This window comes from Carex rostrata, chromosome 11 (genome assembly GCF_964058835.1).
Source record: "Carex rostrata chromosome 11, lpCarRost1.2, whole genome shotgun sequence".
Classification (NCBI taxonomy): domain Eukaryota; kingdom Viridiplantae; phylum Streptophyta; class Magnoliopsida; order Poales; family Cyperaceae; genus Carex; species Carex rostrata.
The window spans coordinates 3550639-3573804 of record NC_135928.1 but is presented as its reverse complement, the minus strand read 5'-3'; the positions used below and the strand labels follow the sequence as shown (position 1 = coordinate 3573804).

The following is a 23166-nucleotide window of genomic DNA, read 5'->3' as shown; positions in this document are numbered from 1 at the left end:
AACTGGCATCAGTGCATAAATAGTCCTAATAACAACTGCACCTACAAAACTGCCAATGGGTGACAACTCGTTCAAAAAATGGAGGGAAAGATCAATGGAGAGATGGAGAGAGATTATTTTTCTCTTTTGGGGGCAGGGGAGGGACAGTACCAGATGAAATGATGGAGTTTGTTCTTGGTCTGGTCATCATCTTGGCCAAGAATGGCAGGGAGAAGGGAGATGAACTGCTGCACTCGCCGAGAGGCACTCTCCAAATCAGCCTTGCAAAGGTACATGATGATGATGTGGAATAATATCCTGGCGCACTTTTCTGCTCGCAACAACATAGCTTTGTCAATGTTCTTGTTTGGCTTTCCTCCCCCCAGTGCTGACCCAATACTTGTTATTGTTGCACCTGTTTAAGAAGCAAATGAAGATAAAATGGAAAATAGTGCTTAATCAAGGCATTCATTTAAATTGAGCACAATTTGATGGTTAATCAAGGTTAATCGCAAGACTGATAGATGAAGTTAATAGTAGAGTAAATAAATATTAGATTATTAGGTAAACTATCAAAGTATAATGAAAGTTATGGTGAGCCTAAGTTCTTTTTTTTTTAAAGGTTAGCAGGTGAATTGGTCCACTAACAATTTGTATTAATGAAGGAGAAATTTACAATTTAGCTAACCCTAAAGTTAATTCATTTTCACTGCTTCATATTGGCACATTTGATCATTAATGACAAATTTTGAAATAAGTTGACAGCTTAGGGAACCAACACAATTAGAGGTGATTTCATGACTGAGCATCAAGTGCTGCTTAGTTGGGCTATAAAAACCAATCAAGGGAAAGGGACAATGCCATGTCAATCACCATTTCAATGTATAACATGCAAAACATTTTTCTTCCTATGAGAGTAAAACATACCTCCAGCAACAACTACAGCTGCCACCTCAGCAGCTGGTATATTCAAGGACTCAACCAGATCTCGCGCTCTCTGACCGAAAGATGGGGCAGGAGCCACATTTGGGATTTTGTTTGGTTGGTGAACCCTGTGAGGCCCCCTCCCATTAATAGCAGATATTAGGATCCATGTCTTGTCATATAAGCTCCACCATATGTGAGAGAAAGAGCCAAGACTCCAAAATAACCTTAAGGTTAACAGAATTTTTAAAAATAATAATGTAGATATGTATTTATAAGGCTACATACAGGCTAGATATAACTTCTGTAGCATTAGATCATCAGAGCAAAATAAAAAATAAAAAGAAAAAGGAAATATACCTTTGAAGTTGGTCACCGCTTTCAGCATTAAAAATTGCCATGACAGCAGAGCTCATGTCATTGTTGCTTGCTTTTGGTGTATTTTCTGATGAATGTTCTGTTAGTACCTCCTCACCAGACAGCTTGAATACAGAAATAATCAAGGAACTATCAGCATAGGTTGTATATGAATTTCGGTGGGAAACAATAAATTATTTCAGTGTAGTTGAAGTTACAACCCCAAAATCACCAATTAAAACCATGAAAGAATTCAATGAAGACAACCACCAGAATCTACTGACAGTGCACAAACTCAAGAGTATGAACTCTGGAACTGACATATTTTAACATAAGACGACATAATGGCAAATTCAACAATGCCGACCTTGATCATGATTTTATACCCAGCAATAACAGCTCACTGCTGACCCTGACAAATATTTACAAAGTACTCGCATTCTGTATAAAAAGATCAGACACAAGATAAATCAAAAGATCATCTTTTACCAATAGTTTGATGCCGCTTTCACTGACGAGCAAATCATCAATGAGTTTAAGAAGATATAGGGTGTTGTCACGACATGGCTGCAGCAAGAAGATGTTCTCATCTGGAGATATTTCAATAAGGCTTCCAGAAAGATCTTCAAAAATGTCTTTCAGCAAGTCTGACAACTTGTCCTGACAACGACAAAAATGTCTTCATTTAAAAGCTAAGTATATCAATTACATATTCATTTTTTATCATGGCATTTCAGGGTATGGCACATTTGACCAGCCCATAGATTCAACAATTGGTTGAGATTTGAAGATAAACTCTCAATAACAGAAAAGCCAATCCATCTTAAAGTCATCAGCATAAATAGATTTAAATATTTACCGGATCAATATTCAAGATTAGGAAATTAATGGTCTCTTCCAGCTGGTTCCATCCACCTTTTACCGAATACATATAGTGTGTCAGGACTATCGTGTACAAGTTTCTGACGAGCAATAATTCAGCCATTTCTGATCTTTCTTCTTCGTCATTTTGTACTGGTTTATATTCCTTAAGTACGTCAAGAGATACTGAGGTCTCTAGCCATGAGCTCCAACCATGCTCCTAATAAGAGAATTAAAATAAAAATTTGCAGTTTATTTGACATACTACAAGGGGGAGAACCATTATATGAAATAGGCAGCATTTTAGGGGTATGTGTATATGCAATCCAAAAATACGAAAGTTATTAAGGCTTTTACCATGAGAGCTTCAATATTTGATGGATTTGAAACTAAGAGGCTCAGAAGATCCTCTAATATCTTTACACGAACTGAAGAATCCTTGCAACATTGCAAAAACTTGAAAATACACCCCAAAATTTGAGGAAGCACAAAATGGGAGGAGAAAGATGGTCCAATATAGTTTTTGTTCTTGGCAGCATCACTTTGCGATTGTTTCTGTAAGACCTGAATATTATTGGGGAAAATAAAAGAACATGCATTAGACCTGAATGCAACAATAATAGAGTTAGCTTAGGGTAATGTTGACCAGTCAAAAAGATCTTTGACTTAGTCAACATTACCCAAAGCTAGCTCTATTAAACAAGGATGATTTGGTTCCAGTACGTCCTTTTGAACCAGGAATGTTTTTCACTGAACCGTAAACTTCGTTACAGCATTGCTGTCAATTCTATCACAATATATGCTATTTTTTTTTATTTGATTCTGTTTCAGACATCTCAGGTCCAATACCATTGTACTGGCAGGTTCTGTTCATACAACGAAGGTAAACTACATATATCAAATCACAGTCATTTCATTTCAGTTATTATTTATCCTGTTTCATTATTATCATCTTCTGGCTTTTAAGTACCACCAAAGTCTTAGCAGTAATTAATTACTATAACTCCTATAGCCTTGCTATTATAACTACAATTGCCACGTCAGGTCACAACAAACCCTTGGTTGTAATATACATCAACATAACAACATCATAACACCTGTTTAGGGCTAGCTCCCCCAAGAAGAACATCAAACAGTGTTGCTCGAAGATTGTCTGACAAAGGAAACTTGAAAATTCGCTCAGAAATTGCCGAGAAAATAAGATTTGGCACTGGACTGGTCCCTTTTCTTGAAATTTCAGAGAGGTATTTAGATCTTCCTGAAGCAAGTGCAAAAAACTTGGCACCTTTCTTCTCAGATGAAAGCCCAACCAAAAGCTTTCCTAACAGTTGTAGCCCGATAAGCCTGATTGGTTCAACTTCCCTATTACATTAAAATAGAAGAAATACCATTAATCTGGTATGGTCGCTGTACAAATTGAGAAGAAAATACACTGCAACGGTAACCTGGTGAATTTTCTGAGCCATGATGTAAATAAATACTCATTTTCAAATGCCACCGAAAGGATGAAAAAACACTCTTGTATAATCATATATGTAGTATGCCCTTTCTGTACCGTAAATCCTTTTTGTTATAAGCAGTTCCCCTTTTATATGAAGTAAATTTTCTTTAGTGGATAGGCAGAATATCATGGCAATCATTTTCAAGCCTCGAATAAAGAACCAACACATTCTTTTTTTGAAGTAATCATTTTTATTTTGCTGAGTAATCCTGAAAGAACCCGGATCTCTTTTCCATCAAATTTCACTCCGATAACGATGGTATGCTAACACAGCCTGGAATATCATTACAGTCTATAACTTGGCAGAAAGGCTACTGACCTCTGAAGAAGGTTGACAAAAAGATGACAACCACCGAGGGAATTGACTTGCTCAAGAAATGAGTTCAGCAAGGAGTTTTGAGAAAGGGCTCGGTTAATCATGTGCAATGCATCCTCTATGAATGCCATATCCTGACTTCTCTCGAAAATTGATATAAGAGCCTTTACATCAGGTGCTGTTATCTTTTGCCTAAAAAAAAAAAAAAATGTAATAGTACCAAAGTTTAGATTTAGATTTAGAGAAAAATACAACCAAAGTGAGTCCTGAGCTCTTATACAAAGATTAATAAACCTAAATTCCATGAAACTAAAGATTTTCAGCAAAATATGAATTGTGTCATTCCTTTGTTCTTTTGGGCCTATATAGGCGTCACAATTACATCCGTAACCCTACGGTTCTCTATAATTGATTTCTTACCAATATAACCCTATAGTTACTATTAATGCAATAAACATACATAAATCTCAACACTCCCCCTCAAGATGGGCAAAAGATATCAATCAAGCCCATCTTGTCACAAAACCTCTCTAAATCTATTGAGCTAAGTCCTTTGGTGAGACAGTCAGCTACTTGATCTCCAGTAGCTATATGACTTAGCTCCAATAGTCCACTTTCTAGCTTTTCCTTTATGAAGAACCTATCGATCTCCACATGCTTGGTTCTGTCATGCTGCACAGGATTGTTAGCAATGCTGATCGCTGACTTGCTATCGCACCACAATTTCATTTGAGCTCCGTGATTTACCTTGAGCTCTTCCAACAACCTCTTCAGCCACACCATCTCAGCAACTCCCAATGCCATAGCCCTGTACTCGGCTTCTGCTGTTGATCTCGCAACAACTGGCTGCTTCTTGCTCTTCCAAGAGACCAAGTTGCCCCCTACGAACATGCAATAGCCAGCTGTGGACCTCCTGTCATCTTGGCAACTAGCCCAGTCAGAGTCACAGTAGCCCTCAATGTTCATATGTCCATTCTGCTTGAAAATCAAGCCCTTCCCTGGTGCACTCTTCAGGTACCTCAGAATGTGATACACTGCGTCCATATGACCCTTCCTAGGGTCATGCATGTAGCGGCTCACCACGCTCACTGCAAATGAGATATCAGGACGTGTATGTGTCAAATAGATCAATCTGCCTACCAATCTCTGGTACCTCTCACGATCAACTTGTTCTTCTGCCTCTGCACTAATCTTGGCCTTCACATCAATTGGAGAAACTGCAGGCTTGCACCCCAACATGCCTGTCTCAGTGAGCAAGTCTAGGACATACTTCCTTTGAGATAGAACAATCCCCTCTGCTCCACGAGCCACCTCAATCCCAAGAAAGTACCTAAGCTGTCCCAGATCCTTCACCTCGAATTCTTTCCCCAATCTTGCCTTCAACTGTGCAATCTCCCCCTCATCATCCCCGGTAATGATCATATCATCGACATACACAGCCAGCATAGTAATGTGACCACCATGTTGTCTAGTAAACACCGTGTGATCAGCATTGATCTGCTGATAGCCCATGCCTACCATAGCCTTCCTGAACCTATCAAACCAGGCCCGGGGAGATTGCTTCAACCCATAAAGCGACTTCTTGAACCTGCACACCTTACCCACTGTCTGGTTCATGCCAAACCCTGATGGAATCTCCATATACACCTCCTCTAACAGGTCACCATGAAGAAACACATTCTTCACGTCGAGTTGGTGTAACTTCCATCCTCCATTCGCTGCCATGGAAACCAGTGTCCTCACTGTGCTCATCTTTGCCACGGGTGCAAAGGTCTCATCATAATCGATGTCATAGGTCTGACTGTACCCCTTCGCTACCAACCTAGCCTTGTAGCGCTCAACCAGACCCTCTGGATTCTGTTTCACTGTAAAGACCCACTTGCACCCAACAGCCTTCTTACCTGGTGGTAGTGACACAAGCTCCCAGGTTCTGTTCTTCTCGAGGGCCTCGAGTTCTTCTTGCATGGCTGCTTTCCATTTCGGATCTCCTTTAGCAACCTGCCAACACTTAGGAATAGAGACAGTGTCTAATGATGCAATGAACGCTCTATGTACCGGTGATATGTGTGAGTAAGAGACAAACTGGGCAATCTCATGCGGAAAACCATATCGGTCAGGAGGAATGCCCGCATTCTCGCGAGGAGTCATTCTTACTGATAGGGGAGTGGGAGGAGTAGACAGAGGAATCATAGCACCTGTGTATTTTGAGTCTGAGGTGGATGGTGTAAGTGTCTCAGGAATCGAATTAGGCAGGGACAAGGGACTTGGCACAGGTGGCACTGTAGGCACGGCTCCCTCACTTTGCTTATTTCTTCTCACATACACCTCACGGTATCTCGACTCCCCCTGAGGTTGAGTCCTACCACCTTCGGGCCCATTTCTCTCAACTTCTGGCTCACCCACCGAATCCTCCCTTTGCGGCTCAACTCTGGCCGAATCCTTACTTTGCGGCTCAACCCTAGCCGAATCCTCATTTTCCGGCTCAATCCTAGTCGAATCCACCAGTGGACAAGGAATACCACCCACACTCACCATCCTCCTCTCACCATCACTACTACTCTCCCCCTCTTGCCTCATACCTCCTGTATCGAGCGAGTCTCCAAAGGGTGATGTAGTCTCTAAGGAGTAGTAAGGTTCGAGCTCGCGGAATGTAACATCCATACTCACAAACAATCTCCTCTCTACCGGACTCCAGCACACATAACCCTTTTGAGTAGTTGAGTACCCCACAAAGATACACCTCACAGCCCTCGGATCCAATTTTCCAACATTTGGTCTGTTGTCTTTCACAAAGCACACACAACCAAATACCTTTGGACGAAGAATACCCTCATTATCTCCTTTGAACATCACACATGGAGTATGCCAGTCCAACACTCTAGATGGCATTCTGTTGATTAATTGTGCGGCTGTCAGAACTGCTTGTCCCCACAAATATTTCGGAACATTCATCGAAATCATCATACTCCGAGTTACCTCAAGGAGATGCCTATTCTTCCGTTCTGCTACCCCATTCTGCTCTGGTGTGTATGGACACGTGGTTTGATGATGTATTCCATGAGATGACAAGTACTCCCCAAACGCCTTATTGGTGTACTCTGTTCCATTATCAGACCTCAATACCTTCACAACTGCACCGTATTTAGTTTGAACCCCTTTGTGAAAGTCCTTGAAGCAAGCAAACACATCACTCTTGTTCTTCATCAGATAAATCCAAGTCACACGAGAAAAACAATCGATGAAGGAGACAAAATATCTGAACCCATTCACAGTAGTCGTAGGACAAGGCCCCCATACGTCTGAATGAACCAGATCAAAGGCATAAGAACTTCTACTTCCTGAGCTTACATACGAACTCCTTGTATGCTTTCCAAACTCACATCCATCACACACAAGTTTTTGTTTGTCAGCTTTCTCATACTCTGATGGATACAAACGTTCCAGTAGGCTAAAGGAAGAGTGCCCCATCCGCCGATGAATTAGAAGCAACTCATCCTCTACACTCATCCCAGATCCTCCTGCACCCATTCTATCGACCACAGATGCCAGCGCTGTGTCCATCCCTTTTCGATCCATGTACCACAACCCGTCACGCCATGTCCCAGTCCCTAGTATCCAACCTGTCCCCTTCTCCTGAAAGACCATCCTCGGAATATCAAAGGTCACAATGCATTTTTGCTCACGAATAATAGCACTAATGGATACCAGGTTTACCGGAAAGGAAGGAGCATGCAACACATTGGTCAGAGTCACTGAATTGGTACATCTCACAGTACCCTTACCAACTACGGGCTGAGTCGTACCATCTGCGATCTGAACGTTCTCTGGGACTGCTAGGCGAGTATAGGAAGAAAACTCCCCAACAGTACCAGTCACATGGCGAGACGCACCAGAGTCAACTATCCAATCTGGTGATCTCGTGGTGGGTATAGAGGCTAGAGCAAGGGTATCATGAATACCTGTAGCTATGTGGGCAATTGAAGCAAAGTTACACCTGAATGAAGTAGAGGTTGATGCATAATCTCTCACGCTCTTCACATCACCCATCAGCTTCTGCCTATCCCTGAGTCCCTGAGAATAGGCCTCCACGAGTGCCTGATCCTTCTCTGTAAGGTCCCCACCAGCTTCTTCTTCCTCTACAACCATCAGATGTGTCCGATTGCCTTCTCTTCCACCTCTCCGACCTCCACGGCCGCGACCATGACTCCCAGACTGCCCCCTCCCACCTGTATCTCTCCTTTGGTGGCTTAGGGCAAGCCTGCTTCAGGTGACCTACCTCACCGCATCTGTAACACCGTCGAGGCTCGCCTCTGAACCTTGTGTTACCTGTGTGACCTGAGTTGGAGACCTCTAGTGCTGACTTTACCCCTGAAAGTCCTGTTGCTCCAGCATGTATCCTAGTCCGACTCTCCTCCTCAGTCAAGTACGTAGCTTGTCCTTCGAGTCTCATGTCGATAGGTGGCAGCTTCTCAATAGCTTCCTCAAACAGATCCTTCTCCTTTTTCTTTCCCGACATCGATCGGACTTAGATGTACGCCTCACGTATCAACCCTAGTCCGAATCGCTCGTAAAAAACCCAATCTTGATCTCTCAAGATGAGATCTACATTATCTCCCCCTTTCTTTCTCTTCCTCTTTACCCGATCTTGATTTAATGCATCAAGATTCGAGTTCAAACCCAATCGAAACCCCCCTACTCGGGTATCGTGGGGTAAAGGCCCCCCACGCCGGCCAAAACAAGCACAAGTCGCCTACTTTGTTGGCTGACCGGTTTAGAGAAAAAGAAAAAACGGGATTGGGAAGAAAAAGAAGGTTCTGTCTTAGCTGGAGAGGAGGGCGGAGCTACAGTGCTCGGAGGTGGCGCTGGTCCAGTCAGGCGGAGGCGGCGCTGCTCAAGTCAGGCTGAGGCGAAATGGAGCTAGGGCTGGGCGGATCTAGCTCAAAACAGTCATCTGAGCTCAGAGGCGGCTGAGATCTGATCCGATCTGACCTGATCAGAGTCGATGGTTGCAAACCCTAGGCGGAGGCGACCCCAGCAGAGGCGGCGACGGCGGCCAGAGTCGCTGGGGCGGCAACGGAGCTGGTGGTAGCTGCTCTCTGCTACAGTGCGATCGGCTACTGTAGCGCTACAGTGCGCGAAAAAATGGAAAAAAACTGGAAATTTTTTTTTATTTTTTTTTTATTTTTTTTTTATTTTTTTTTTAGGATTTCAGCTCTGATACCATAAAGATTTTCAGCAAAATATGAATTGTGTCATTCCTTTGTTCTTTTGGGCCTATATAGGCGTCACAATTACATCCGTAACCCTACGGTTCTCTATAATTGATTTCTTACCAATATAACCCTATAGTTACTATTAATGCAATAAACATACATAAATCTCAACAGAAACCAATCATATAAACCAGCCTGTTATATTCACACTAGCAACATCTTATTATTCATTAACCTACAATAAGCTCTCATTGCACCCAGAACCCAGAAAAAAATAACCAGGCAACTCGGGAGGCATACAACCACAAAAAACTATAAATATCAGTAATTATAATAAGTATAAATTCAAAGAGATGGCATATGTACCTTATAGCCATTTCAGCAAGACTCAAAAGGAGAAGTCGAATCTTACAAATCTCCTCCCTAGACGGCCTCTCTCCCATTACTTGTTTCGTCACTGGGTGTAGAAGTGGTTTGGTACCAAACGCCGACCTGGTGTCGGCTTTATCCCAGTAGAACTGACGGATCACATCCAAAATCCTAGGTAAGCCACATAATTCTGGCAACCAACTCGAGTAACTCTCAAAATACTCGATAAGAAACATATGGAGTTCTCTTTGCACTTCATAATTTACGTACATCCATATATATGGATTCAGGTAGATTCGTAGCAGAGCTTCTTTTGTTAGTTCTTCTGACATGCCTAACAAAAAAGGATTGGGAGTGTTAAATGTTGCTTCTACATTACCAAAGGTTCGTGAGTAGTTATTTCTATTTATGATATGTTTCCACTTTCCTGATGTTTTCCCTCCAGCACTCTTAGCATCAGATTTCATATACAGGTGCACTTTTTTATATATAAACATTATCAGGATTATCTTAACCAATAAGTTTTGTCTTGATTGTTTAAACCTCTGTTTGTTGGGTTTGGCTTACTAACACAGGCATAGTATCAGTAAAAATACAACTCAGCAACTCAAGTTATTTTGCGCAAGAAAGCAACAAATAATAAGAAAGAAAAATTCAGAGTCAAATGTATATCTGGCGACCAGTTCTCTGCGGTTTCACAACAGTTTGTGCAAAGAACAACAATGCAACAAAAGCAAACTGAATATAAAAGAGATCTTTTGCATTAATTGGTCTAGTATACATACCACAGCCCTTTAGCACACTGAACATATACTTCAAAGACTTGAGAGTCTCCATGTTTAACTGACAAGGTGTGACTGACTGAAACAGAAATCCCAAAATTGCGAACCCAGACAGGAGATGCATTTGTTGTTGGTTGGAAGCATTTCCATCCAAAACTGATGCAACAAGGTCTATAACATCGGCTGCTAGTCTATCATCACTTGGTACAGAAGCATTTGTTGATAGTTTATCAAACCGTGTCAGAAGAGGGAAAAAGACCGAAACACCACCCACACAGTATATGATCTCCTTTAAAAGGCGCCGTGAGCATAGCTTGGTACCATCCATCACTTTTGCTTCAATTTTTGTCTTGTCAGAACCTTCTGGTGCAAATGAGACGCTGAACAGCGTTCTCTTATGACTTGCCTGAAAAACAAACAGAAACAGATTGAAATTAAATTGTATGTAGATGAGAGAGAAAAATCAGTGTAAAGTTTACAAAATATCTGCCAAAAATAGTGAAATACTAATAATGAATTCAGAAGAGACATTGCAGCATCAGTTTACTAATGAACCATTTCTTTCTAATCCTAATTCAACCATGCCTAAAAGATTATGAGAAAAAGAGCTGATGCTGGTGCAAAAACATTAGAGATCTCTTACTAATACCAGAGCTCTCTTACTAAATGCAGTTTCTCCCACTTTTTTGGACATGTGAAGGCATCCCCATCAGAGATGTCAGATGCTATGATACACATTGGAGATAGTGATGAGGAGTCTACGAATGAAGATCAACTTGGTGGTTGATGATGGATGGTCTTGATCTAGGGGGTTGTTTTGTTGACTGTTTTGTTATTTGCCCACAGTTTCGGCCTTTTGCTCTATGTTTTTACAGACTTGTTTAGTTCTGCTCACTTTAGGGAAGTGATTTCTTTTCTTTTAAAAGAAGGGGAGGAGGTTGTAAATATTGGTCATCCTTTTTTCCTTTTCTTTTTGCTTGTACCAGACCTTTATTTGCTAGAGTTTCCGAAATGAAATGGAACAGGTTACAATTATCACTACTACTCCAAGAACTATGAACACATCTTTCTTAGCTTCAAACAGCCATATCCGATTTTGGATTCTTGTGACTAATTTCACCTGGATAAAAAGAACCAAAAATACAAATCCATCAAAGCATCTAACCTGCGCATTTAAACCAAAAATAATCTTTGAAGAGAGCCCCTCTCGTGTGCTTAGTATCCCATTAAGCAACAAATCATCGGTAGAGAGGAGGCTCTGGTCACCGACAAAAGAGTACATGTAACTCGGCCCAAGGCTATATATACCCTTTATTTGCTCAGGAGTGAGGGTGTCAGAAAAGGCATAAACAGGCCCCATCTGGCCAGTGAACGGATAAGTACTTTGAAAACCAAGCATTCCTGGCTCGTCACTAATTGGCATCAGTTCAGCCCCCACTGTACACCGGGTCATTATGTCAGTGACCTTTGTGTACCTGGAAATAGCAGAAATATTAATAACAAAAGTGCTGGTGCTTAAGTTGATTTGGGCCTTTGATGTATAGACCAGGAACACAATTTATTTTACTCTGTTCTATGTTATGAGAACATAAATGATACTCTGTGTTAGCAGTGCTTCAGAGTTAGATGGATCAGTAAAATACTCTCCTAAACTAAATTCAAACTCTTCAAGGTTGTCATCCATTATTGGTAATAAAGCGCTGCATCGTCTTTGCCATGATTTCATACCAGCACTTAGCCTGACTTGCTGGGTACTAGATTGGCTCAAATGAAAAACCAGGTTTTGATGTCAACATGAAGGGGCCAGGTACTTGATGCCAAAAGGTATGGCACCATTCATTGAAAATGAAAGTCATATTGTACCGGCATTTCTCAGAAGAAATGAGGTTGCCATCCAGATAGCAACGGAGCTGGCTGCCAGCAGAGAAGGCCCTTCCTATGCTGTGTGTAACAGACACAAAATGCCATTGTTTTGCCATCATGTTCAAAGGTAACATCACGCACTGCCTTTTTTGACTGATTGACTGAAATTGTCAGGAAAGAAAAGAAATTAAGCAAGCAAAAAATTGTGCATTAGCTTGTATGCCATGCAAAAGTAGCAATAACCTCTCAGTAAGAACTTTTCACCAAAATGGTTCATTGATACTTGGTACCACACCACCCAGCGGTATCTACTAACAGCAATCCTCAGTGGTTCCACAAGAAACCAGTTAAAATCTGAAGGTTTCGGTCTCAGTGGAATTTTTTCTGGGAGTAGAAAGCTAACAAGATATTATCATATCAGCAGGATTGTACCTGCACCTCCCTCGTAGGTTTGGTAACAACCAGTGCGGTGCCAAAGAAGTCTTCCAGTCAGATTATGTCATTCTTTTTTTTTTACTCAATTCGCCCAACTACACGTATTAAAGCCTCATCTCAGAAGGCCACCCACATAAGCACTGACCAAACCATACTGGGTTGTCTTTAGTACTAACTTGACAGAGGCCAGAGGAGTTACCTCAAAAATGAGAGTCCCTTTAGCAAGCATCGCTAGACAACCCTTTCCATTTTCGGTGAAGAAAGAAAAAAGACCCATTATTCCCCTGTCTGGAAAGTTCTCTACCCTTAGCCAACATGAGAAGGAGAAACCTCTGTTATATGGCCACTGGATTGGTGTTCTTATCTGAATCCCCTGAAAACAAACATAACAGATGTAGATAAAATCATAAAAGTGATGGATAAATAGTTAACTAAAATTTCATTAAGAGGAAATACTTGAGCAGGATGAACCATCAACTAATAGTACATATATTGTGCCTATTAAAAAGTTCAAATTTGAAATCAAATATTATAAGCATGATCTCTATAGTGCATATATTATGACAAGATTTGGAGCATGTTTTCAAATTTGAAATCATAAAAGGCTAGGAGTTTGTTATTGGTTGAAAATATCTCAAGAATGTGGGGTTGGATCTTAGTTGCAGCTTTCAAATATTAAAAATGTGGGATGCTATTTTGTAATTCAGAAAAAAAAAATTATGTGTGAATATTTGTGAGAGAATATTTAGAGAGAGAGCCTTACAGAATCATGGCCACTAAACTCAAAGAATGCCTCAGGCCCCTTTTCCTTGAGCATATAGCCAACACTTGACAACAGCAGTGAACTGTGCCTCTGCTTTGAGCCAACTTTGTCTCCTCTTAGAAGGGCAAATATCTTTCTGATATCCTTCCCGGATATGCTGTGGCCACCTATAATCTGAATGAGCTGTGCAATTTTCACAGTCACATCATCTCTTTCTTCAACAGAGAACCAGTCGAGGAGAAAGCTGAGGGCACCAGCTTTGAAACAAGAAGTTCGATTCGTGATTGAATCTTTTATTAACGATTGGAGGATGTCTAGCCCATGATGTTGTGTCCCAGTGCTGCTCTGCCAACAGAAACATTTTTGGTTTTATAAAATGGATCGTTTTGCCTCTGCCCCTAAAAACTTTAAAATATGATTCCCTGCAGAACCAGAATATCTCCCATGCTCCACTTGTGTCTTTTCATTCCTAAATTCATAGAATGGACTATATTCTTTTGAAGTAGGGGTAGTCTGGGACACCTTTCGATTTAATTGGACATGATAGGCAGTAGTTCTAATTTTCACAAATGAGCATGTCTTATTTTCATTATTCCTATGTTCTGTAAAGACATGCTCATATTTTTGCAAGAGATAGACAAGTGGAGAGAGAGAGGGAGAAGGCAGCCACTGCCAAGTTTTTCAAGAGAGAGAGAGAACCTATCCTAGGCAGCCACTGCCAAGTATTTAAAAAGAGAGAGAGAAGGAGAGAGAGAGAGAGAGAGAGCTAACCTTGTGCAGGACATTTAGGAAAAGCACAATCACATCTTCATTCTATAAGAAACAAAATGATAATTAGTTATAAGCATGGTGTACTGCAGCTGAACTGCTTTGGTCCAGGAAGATAGCATGGAGGCGGATAATATATATTTTTGAAAGTTAAAACAAAGATCCGAGGGTTATATTTCTTTCTGAACAAGTAAGATTCCCGCGCCATTCAAAACCTCAGTAGCTGAATTATCAGCATCTGACTTCTGAAAGTTAGAACCAATGTTTGTGTGTTGTTATGTTTTATCTGTGAATCCAAAAATTTAAGTAGATGAATTATCAGCACCGCACAAAAAAATCTGCGTGAAATCAAGGGTCCATAATTGATACCTTTATCACAGTTTTATCATTCAATTCAAATTTGCCATCAACAAGCATGTCAAGTAGAGGACCGAGGAGTCGCTCACTTGGTAGCCATTTACAGAAGTCCATCAGTAGGCTTTGCAGTGTCTGATACCCCGGGCCTACAAGTGATCTAAAGGCAACCTACAATCACCAAACTAGAGTAAAAACCACCATTTTAAGAGAATGAAATGCACAAGCTTGATAAAAATGAGTCGGTTGCTTACCAGGCTGATACTTTTAGCACCATATAAAGCACATAGACAGTATGTACCGAGTGCTATTCAAGCGAAAACTACATTAATGAACTGCATTTTTCAGAGCTATATTTCTTAATTGCAAAATGAATAATTGCTCCCAAGATTCTGGAACCCAACTAATCTGAAGTGACATGTATTATAAGCTTGAGTTAAAATATCAATACTAGTCTCATAACAGCACATACCACACTGGAGAAATATGTTGAAGGGTCATATTTCTGTTTAATTATACAACTCCATTTCTCATATTCTTCATTATTTCCCTTTGCCTTGCAATATTGTTTTTGTTCTGTTATACAAGGGACTTCATATATGATAAAATGCTTAGCAGGAAACAACAGGTATTTCTATAAGAGAAAAGAAAATGCCTTGGAATCATCATTTCCAGTCAGGAGAAGAGTTAAGGTTTGAAGAATGTTAAACACCAGTTGTTCTCCAATCGTTTCATCCACCGACCCATTCAACAACGACACAACGTGAAGAAAGCACTCCCCCTTACAGAACAGATCTTGATAGTACTGCACAAAGACCACAACAAAAGTACATAAGAACTCAAGTCAGCAACAGGTTATACAATAGGCCTGAAAGAAAGTCCCCCAAAAACTGCATCCGCTAATTGTACGAGGATGCAAGATGGTATATTCTGTACAGAAACAAAACCATCATGCAGATGTATGAAGCAAATAGGAAATAAAACATGATTGGTATATATGATTTGTAGACAAAATGGTAGGGTTAGGCAATTGCTTGTCTATAACCAAAATTGAGTGCCCCACCTTGGGAAGTCCGTGCACAGACATTTCAGTGACTAATAAAAGGCTTTGTCAAACGTAGGTTATATAAATTCAATGGTCAAACTTGTGTGGGCTAGCCACTAAAAGGTTCTAAAAAAGACCTAATAGAAAAGGCATGCTAGAGCAAGGGGCATGTACCGGTTGATCCAGCATGATGATCTCTCTCATGTAAGCCAAGAGAATAATTGAAAGATCAGCAAAAGACGTGTCCTTCTCCCTAGCACGAGTGAAAGTTTCCAAGTACTTTGAGCACAAGTGCATTTTTCCTGTATGGTCCCGAGTTGTTGCCTTTGGCAGCTGGAGACAATCAGTGAGATAAATCTTAACATCCATTTTCTAAGCATTAGTTCATGAGCTGGCCATTCTAATTCTTTTAGCTAGCACAATATAAGTTGCTCTAGTCAAGTCAGTTTTGGTCACTAAGATAGTCCAGAATATCAATATTAATATAAAATTTGATTAGAGAGCACCAAGTAAACACCGAATGCTTCTGGGTTTATTCAACTCATTCTTGGCTCTGGTACGAAGAACTCTTGTCAAAGTACAAAAAATTAATGGGGATTTGAGTATTACCCTGAATAACTCAAATATCTGATCAAGGACATGTCTTCTGAGACTCTCAACCCAAAATAACTCGAACAAGGAATCAATACAACTAGCACTGTGCAAGACCAAGATCCTCCCATTCTCAGCCATCGTCAGGTAGGCCTCAAAGAGGTCAAAAGCCGACTCAATGCATGCCACTAAATTGGTAGCTACTCCTTCCCGTGGCTCTTCTTCACAGATACTCAACTTCTTCAACTGCTGAGCCTCAGTGCACGCAACTTGAAGCACACGCGAGATGCAATTGAGGGCCTTGAAGGATGAGATAGTTTGCTCGGTTGCCAACTGGAGAACTCTTTGGAGGCTTTTTAAAAGGAAAGAGGATACCCTGGGATTTAGAATGGATTGTTCCAGCGTGGATAGTAGAAAAGAGCACTCGGGCTGCAAGAATTAAAGAAGTGCATCAGTTGCTATTGATTTTCATTGAGTGTAAGTGGGTTTTAGTGTCAGTATTGATGTTTAGTGTCCAGAACTTTTCACCTGTACGATGCTGTTTTGCATATTTTATGCCATTCTCAGTACAGACCTAACATCAGTACAATACATATCAAACCTTTATGAATCACCATTTGCATTTGTTGAATGACCAACCGGAGTACTTAAATTTTATTTTAAGCCCAGGGAATAGTGCAATTAAATTTTCATACAATCTGCAACTGAAAGTAGAGAGAATATTAAGAGAAACGACGCTAATCATATATCAGGACGTCAGTTTTAACCAATAACATACTAATACCTAATATGATGCTATCAGCAATTGTTTCATTCGCCTCTTAAGAATACAAATTTTAAACCAAACATAACTACTCAGATCCTTCATTATCAAATGAGGGGGCTGATAGACATCTCCACAATTTGCACTCTATGGCACTGAAGGAGACTGAACACTAAAAATTAAAATTGTGCATAAATTTATCTATGCTGCTCTCTGTAATTAAAGATTCTTAGAAACCAGCTATTTGCTGCCTTAAAAGAAGAAAATGGGAAAAAATATTACCAAGTTATTCGTATTTCCATTGTGAGTCGCTGCAAATTCCAAGAAGGAAATAGCCTCCACTTGGAATTCATCCATGTCTGTTTGAGATAGCATGGTGGGGCTGATTCTATCTTTCTCTTTGTTGTAATCCACAATATTTGTTCTTTCAAGAGACAACCCAAAATAGAAAAACTTTTCTGAGAACACGAGTTCCCACACACCCTCCTCTCGAAAGACTTTGAGAAGAGCTGGTGAAGAAACCAGGACTTTACGGAATGCACAAAGGATGTAGTGCTGCAATGTATTGCCCAAAATCCTGTAAAAGAAGTACAATCTTCAATAAACCATATTGTTTGCATAGTTCACCTCGGGAGAGTGGGAAAGAAGATGAGTGATACAGCTTTGATTTACAGAAATTTTTTACCTTGTACCATGAACAAAGAAGTTCTGCAATTATATAGATTCTTTCCACAAAAACCAAACAAAAGCTGTACAAAGGGAACATATACCTTGTACCTATAATACTAATCCATAAACATATTGGTGTAATCTTCAACATAAGTTTCACTCTAAACCATGTTATGCATGTATCTTGTAATCTTGAATATTTTGTGATGAACCAAGTTTACAATACATTTTGGGATGAACTAAGCTAACATGTCTGATCTTGTATACAGTTTACATGAACTAAGTGTCTTAGGGTTTATATATTTTGGGATCAAGTTTATGTGTGTCTATATTGAAAAAAAATATTTCTGCTTTCCGCAGCAATTATTTTCAACTGTATTAATATCTGGAGACGAAAAAAGAGAAGTTCAAACCTTATGTGGTTAGGTAACCCGCTGTCATTTACACAAGCCTTGATCAATGGAAACACTGTAAGCAACACTTTTATTATCCACCTAACAGCAAGCTCCCAATATGCCAATGACACTGTCTGAGAACTTTGACCTTGACTTCTAACAGGGCTGACATCACCATCGTGAAATCTGATATCTTCGTGGGGAAGTAGGAAGGAGCAGAGAGCTATGCACAGCTCTACTGAGTACTCATTCCACTCAGTTAAGCTGGGAATGTTGGCTTGAGTTTCACCAGAAACTGAGTCGAAATCAGAATCAGAAACGGGAATCATAACAGGGACGCTTGTTCTTTGTCTTTGAAATTCCTGAAGAACAAATACCGGCCAGCAAATGCTATTTGCAAACTTCTGTACGCGCCCGTTTTCACAAAGAAATTGGAGGTTGCTTGTATTACCGAATCTGAAAAACCCTAGTTAAGGCAGCACTATTGATATCATGGCTGTTGTGATATCATATTCTGGTATAATTAGGCAGTTATTAAGCTTTAGATATCATTTAGAAGTACATAATCAACACCCCTAATTTCCTCTCAGGATGCATGTGGCTACATGTGTGCATTACAGCGGGCCTATGTAAATTTTATGTAAACTACGGAAATAAATGCGTAAACAGATAGGATACATGGACTCCCTCAGAACTTCCAAACACAGAGTCTGGAGCTGAAATATTTCACTTCTGAAAAAGAAACTTGCATTAGTACAACAAGAACAATGAAATTGGTCTACAATTTTAGTACCATTTCTGCTTATCCAGCAGCAGCATGTCAGCCAAACTTTAATTAGGGTCAGTTGCATGCTGCTTAAAAACTTCAATGATTGATGTTACTATTCGCTTTTGATGTCTAAATATCAAGGCATGGCAAATTATTTCCACAAAAAATATCTATGGTACACTTCCATAACTATATGTCAAGGACAATAAATGAAAATGGACAGGAACTAAAAAAAAAAGTAAAAAACCTATACCTATCATCCCCTGAGTTAATTTGACTTTTAGAGAATGAAAATCTACTGGTGGGTAGACCGAGGCCATCCAGAAGAACTTCGAGACCACCAATGCTTCTAAAATGGTTCTGGGCTCTGACATTCTGATATAAGGTTGATCTGAGAGTACGTAAGGTTACAAAATGGAGAGACAAATCTGTCCATTGCTCCTTCATATTCAGCCTCCTAATCACACGCAACAATTCTGCAAGAAAATCGTCGTTCATAAGACCAGCTGAAGAATATGGGAAGCAGAATATTTGGACAACCAGATTTGCATAAAAAGGCTTATTGAGCAGTTGTAAGTACTCTCTAGTCTCCACAGCAAACTTGCACAGTGCGGTACCTGTATGCATTGAGCGGTATACCACCTAGTTGGTATCTCTTTATGATTGCACATAAATACTGAGTTGTAACATTGCAATGATTGACAGAAGACACACACACTCACAGAGGGAGGGAGAACCTTGGCAGCCACTGTCAAGTTTTCGAAAAAAAATAGAGAAAGAGATAGAGAGGAAGGCTATACCAACAAGCCAATTAACACCACCAGCTTCCATCACTAAAACAATGGCTTTCTGTTGCCACCGCAGCATCAAATCAGGTACAGTTCCTTTTGTACCAGTCGGGCTTGTGGTATCGCCGGCACAAGCACTACTAGAAGATTGTTCCTTGGTGTTATTATTTACAGTGTGTGTGGCATTGATAGGAGAAGAGTCGAAATCCATAAATAATGAAATAATGTTTATGACATATACAAGTATAGATTGCAAGGTACGAGTTTTCTCTGCACCAGCACTGGACAGCTGTTCATCTGCAGCAAGGGTACTAGCCAACCCTTTCAGCTGTATAACCGCCGCTGGAATGCAATTTAAGGTGTTAAATAGTATTACAAAAGAATGAATATTGATAACTGAACAATGTTTAGCCAGTCTTCCCATTTAGAAACCTTTAGATAGGCTTGTTTTTACATGTACCCATAACAAGTGTCTAAAATAGTTGTTGCCTGTTGGCTAACATTCTCAGTATAAAACCTGACAGGTGTCATATCAAGATCCAGCATAAATAATGCACCTTTCAGAACGGCAGTTGCTTTCTGTACGCCTCCATAGTATGTAAATACACGGCAGTTATGCATAGAGCGTGCCATGATCATTAGGCACTTCAAAACATACAGCCCCTCTGTGTTTAATCCTAAGCTTGTTGATTGCTCAGATAGGTCATCTGATCCACTGTTCCCAACTATAGAGAAATAGTTAAACAGATACATTAGATTTAAGAATAAAGACATAACACATTTGCATATGCAGCGGTATTCTTACGCCTCTATTTTTGTAATTTTTCAGAAAATGACTTTGATCATCAATCAAACTGCTTCTTCCTTGTGTTGTTCTTATATGTAACATATCACTTATTGAATGATGCCATTTTATGTATTAAAAAAAAAATTCTATAGTTTGCTATATTTGTATAAAACATAACATTTTAGTGTTGTATACCACTTTTATATACAAATATTCTTGAAGATGTTAGGAAACTAGCATTTTTATAATCAAAACCTTTTTACTTCCTTTCCATGAAAATATGCTCATGCCTAGGCTTACTAAAAAAATTACTCAAAAGTAAAGAAATTTTTGACTTACTGTCACTAACAAGCGAAGTTATACGAGTGAGCTCCTGTACAAGAATAAGCATCACCTCTGAAGGGTGACCGAAGGAGCAACCAGCAATAGAATCTTCAGTTCCTATTTCTCGTTCGGTTAATATCCCATGATTCCTTGGCTCCCAGTTATTGTATGTTTGTATGAAGTGCAAAAGAAATATTTGTAAGCATTTCTTCTTCTCTATCTATAGAAAACAAAAAGGAAAAGTGAGAACTGACAGAATTGCATAAAAGTTCTTATGAGATGGACAAATGCATAAAGGAGAATATTCAAAATACCCAACAGAAGAGCACTAATAGAAACAATTTCCTGATAAACGCAATAAAAATCTTGGTATTTCTGGAAATCATTAGAAGAGAAACTTCCCCCATTTCCTCTCTTCAAAATGTACCCAAACTGCCAATACATTATCTTTATATCTTAGAATGTTCTTTTCACTACTTATTTCGGAAAATAAGTGTGTAAAAGGGCACAACTGGAATTTTTGAAAAAAAGTCTATGCGAAGGGGCAGTGATAATCTATCATGTTTTCAGAAAGATACTTGAGAGGACAGTCAATTACTTGTATTGAGCATAGTAATACATACCTAACTGTGCCCAGTACATGTACCTTGGTAATGCAGATTAATAGTGGAATATTTCAATGTTAAAACCCAACTGGTATCAATTTAACCTAGGTTATTTGTAAGTACTAAGTACCTTGTCCATAGTATGATCATATCTCTGCCATAGAGTACTCAGAACACCCTCCTCACCAGTGTCCCTGGCAGATGAACAAAAATGACAATCAAAGCTTAATAATGAGTTACATACCTATATTTTAAACACAGATTTATTAAGTAAGGTAGAGATTACTATTTCAACCCATAAGCCCAAAGTCAGCTGGTACTTTAACAGCATCCCCATGTTTGCAGTTTGCAGCATTAGGCATCACTTATCATTTTTGTATCAACCAAGACTTGAATCGCTCAACTAGGCCAGTAAACAGTATACTATTAATCAAACTGGCACTAGTAAAAGCCTGCCACTGGAAAATACTGGAACCATACCAGAGTGCAGTATATAGTATCATGATAAGAGGACTTACTCGAACTGAATCCTAGGAGAAGGAGCTGATAGCCTATCAGGTGGGCCCGACTGAGTGCCCTCGCCTGGTTGACCGGTTGATGACCTCCTGATGAGGTCAGCAACCCCCTTCACTATATTCATAATTTTACCTCAGTGTATTTACACTGTAAAAAAATTACATCAGGTCATTGCCATTTCTCGTTTTAACTTTTTGCCCCATTTCCTCTAGCACATTTTCACACCGATATAACTCGAGTTCTACCTGACCAAAAATAAGAGAAGCAAAATCAGCTGTGAGCATAAATGCCATACACTGATTTATTTAAAGAAACAAAAAAGGTTACGTTCGATCTGTAGTTACCACTTACCAGATTCGCTTCCCTAGAGACGCTTGAATCGAGGCGGGGGTGGACCACCGGCTGGTTGGCTGATTCCTCCGACTCACCGTCTGAGTTTCGCCGATTCCTCAATTTGTTACCGATTGATTCTCCGGATTTTCTCTTCTTTTTTTTAATTGAAGGCAAAGGTGGATGGGATTGATGATCGGAATCGGAAGAGAGATTTGGGTTGCGTCAACTATGTTTCGTTAATTAATTAAAAAGGAGGAGATGGGTCTGTCGGTGGGGCCCGATCGTTAAGAGTTTTTGGTCGGACAAGTTTTTTTCTCTATGTGCTATATGAATTAAGATATGTATTTTTAGGGTGTTTGTAATACTCCTACTTTTTATATTTTATATTTTTATTTTTAAAGTTCAAATTATCGATCCGAAGTGCTTAATATGATATTCGTACTAAAATATAAAATTTCATTGTCAAACATAATATTTATACTAAAATATATTTGAAGATGAAATTTTATAATTTTTGGAATTTATTTAATACTATCTTAATAGGTACAAAATCATTATTTATAAACATTTAAAAAGGAGTGATTTTGTACCAATCTTAAAAAATATAAACATTTCTAAAAAATATAAAATTTCTAAAGGAGTGATTTTAGTATGGATAATTTGAACTTTGAAAATATAAAATATAAAGTATGATGAGATAAGGTATGAAAACATAGGATTCAAATCTGTACTATTCTTCCATTCAAACCGTTCAAAATCGATCAAACGGCTTCAATTACTCTTTTTTTATATCAATATAATATATTAAAACGAATCAGGTGTAATTGAAACCGTGTGATCGATTTTAAACGATTCGAATGAAAGAATAGAAGGGTGCTCATTTTCTTAAGAAAAAGAGCAGATTTGAATCCAAAAACATGAGACATTTGAACCTTCCTTGTGTATTTTTATGATTTGAAATAGAAGTATTAGTTTGGAAAATAATTATGTGTGTGTGTTTTTAGAAGTAAATGAAGGAAAAGCATAACTAAAACGTCATGATTTTATCAAAGCATGTCACAGTACGTGATTAATTTTTTTTGTAATTGTGATTAAG

At 39.4% G+C, this 23166-nt stretch overlaps 1 protein-coding gene across 3 annotated transcripts in view; it reads right to left on the bottom strand.

The window, feature by feature from the left end:
* Positions 1–22323, bottom strand: part of LOC144561724 (binding protein) — a 29507-nt gene extending 7184 nt beyond the window's left edge. For 2 of the 3 annotated variants that reach the window (XR_013513916.1, XM_078310792.1), the window contains exons 1-29: positions 22089–22319; positions 21740–21982; positions 21352–21415; positions 20632–20836; positions 20063–20230; positions 19518–19847; positions 18971–19193; positions 18627–18680; positions 17967–18404; positions 17167–17461; positions 16140–16550; positions 15705–15863; positions 15141–15290; positions 14501–14656; positions 14135–14176; positions 13364–13708; positions 12800–12973; positions 12166–12326; positions 11468–11777; positions 10306–10708; positions 9518–9854; positions 3942–4130; positions 3219–3483; positions 2479–2685; positions 2120–2341; positions 1750–1920; positions 1264–1385; positions 907–1130; positions 151–394 (exon numbers count right to left, since the gene is read on the bottom strand). Coding sequence is in view for 2 of the 3 variants with exons in the window: in XM_078310792.1 (XP_078166918.1) it covers positions 151–394; positions 907–1130; positions 1264–1385; positions 1750–1920; positions 2120–2341; positions 2479–2685; positions 3219–3483; positions 3942–4130; positions 9518–9854; positions 10306–10708; positions 11468–11777; positions 12166–12326; positions 12800–12973; positions 13364–13708; positions 14135–14176; positions 14501–14656; positions 15141–15290; positions 15705–15863; positions 16140–16550; positions 17167–17461; positions 17967–18404; positions 18627–18680; positions 18971–19193; positions 19518–19847; positions 20063–20230; positions 20632–20836; positions 21352–21415; positions 21740–21861 (6191 nt within the window). In the remaining variant the exon portion in view is untranslated. Of the gene's footprint in view, positions 1–150; positions 395–906; positions 1131–1263; positions 1386–1749; positions 1921–2119; positions 2342–2478; positions 2686–3218; positions 3484–3941; positions 4131–9517; positions 9855–10305; positions 10709–11467; positions 11778–12165; positions 12327–12799; positions 12974–13363; positions 13709–14134; positions 14177–14500; positions 14657–15140; positions 15291–15704; positions 15864–16139; positions 16551–17166; positions 17462–17966; positions 18405–18626; positions 18681–18970; positions 19194–19517; positions 19848–20062; positions 20231–20631; positions 20837–21351; positions 21416–21739; positions 21983–22088 lie in introns of all 3 variants that reach the window. The other variant, XM_078310793.1, reaches the window with a different exon arrangement.
* Between the last annotated feature and the right edge of the window lie 843 nt (positions 22324–23166).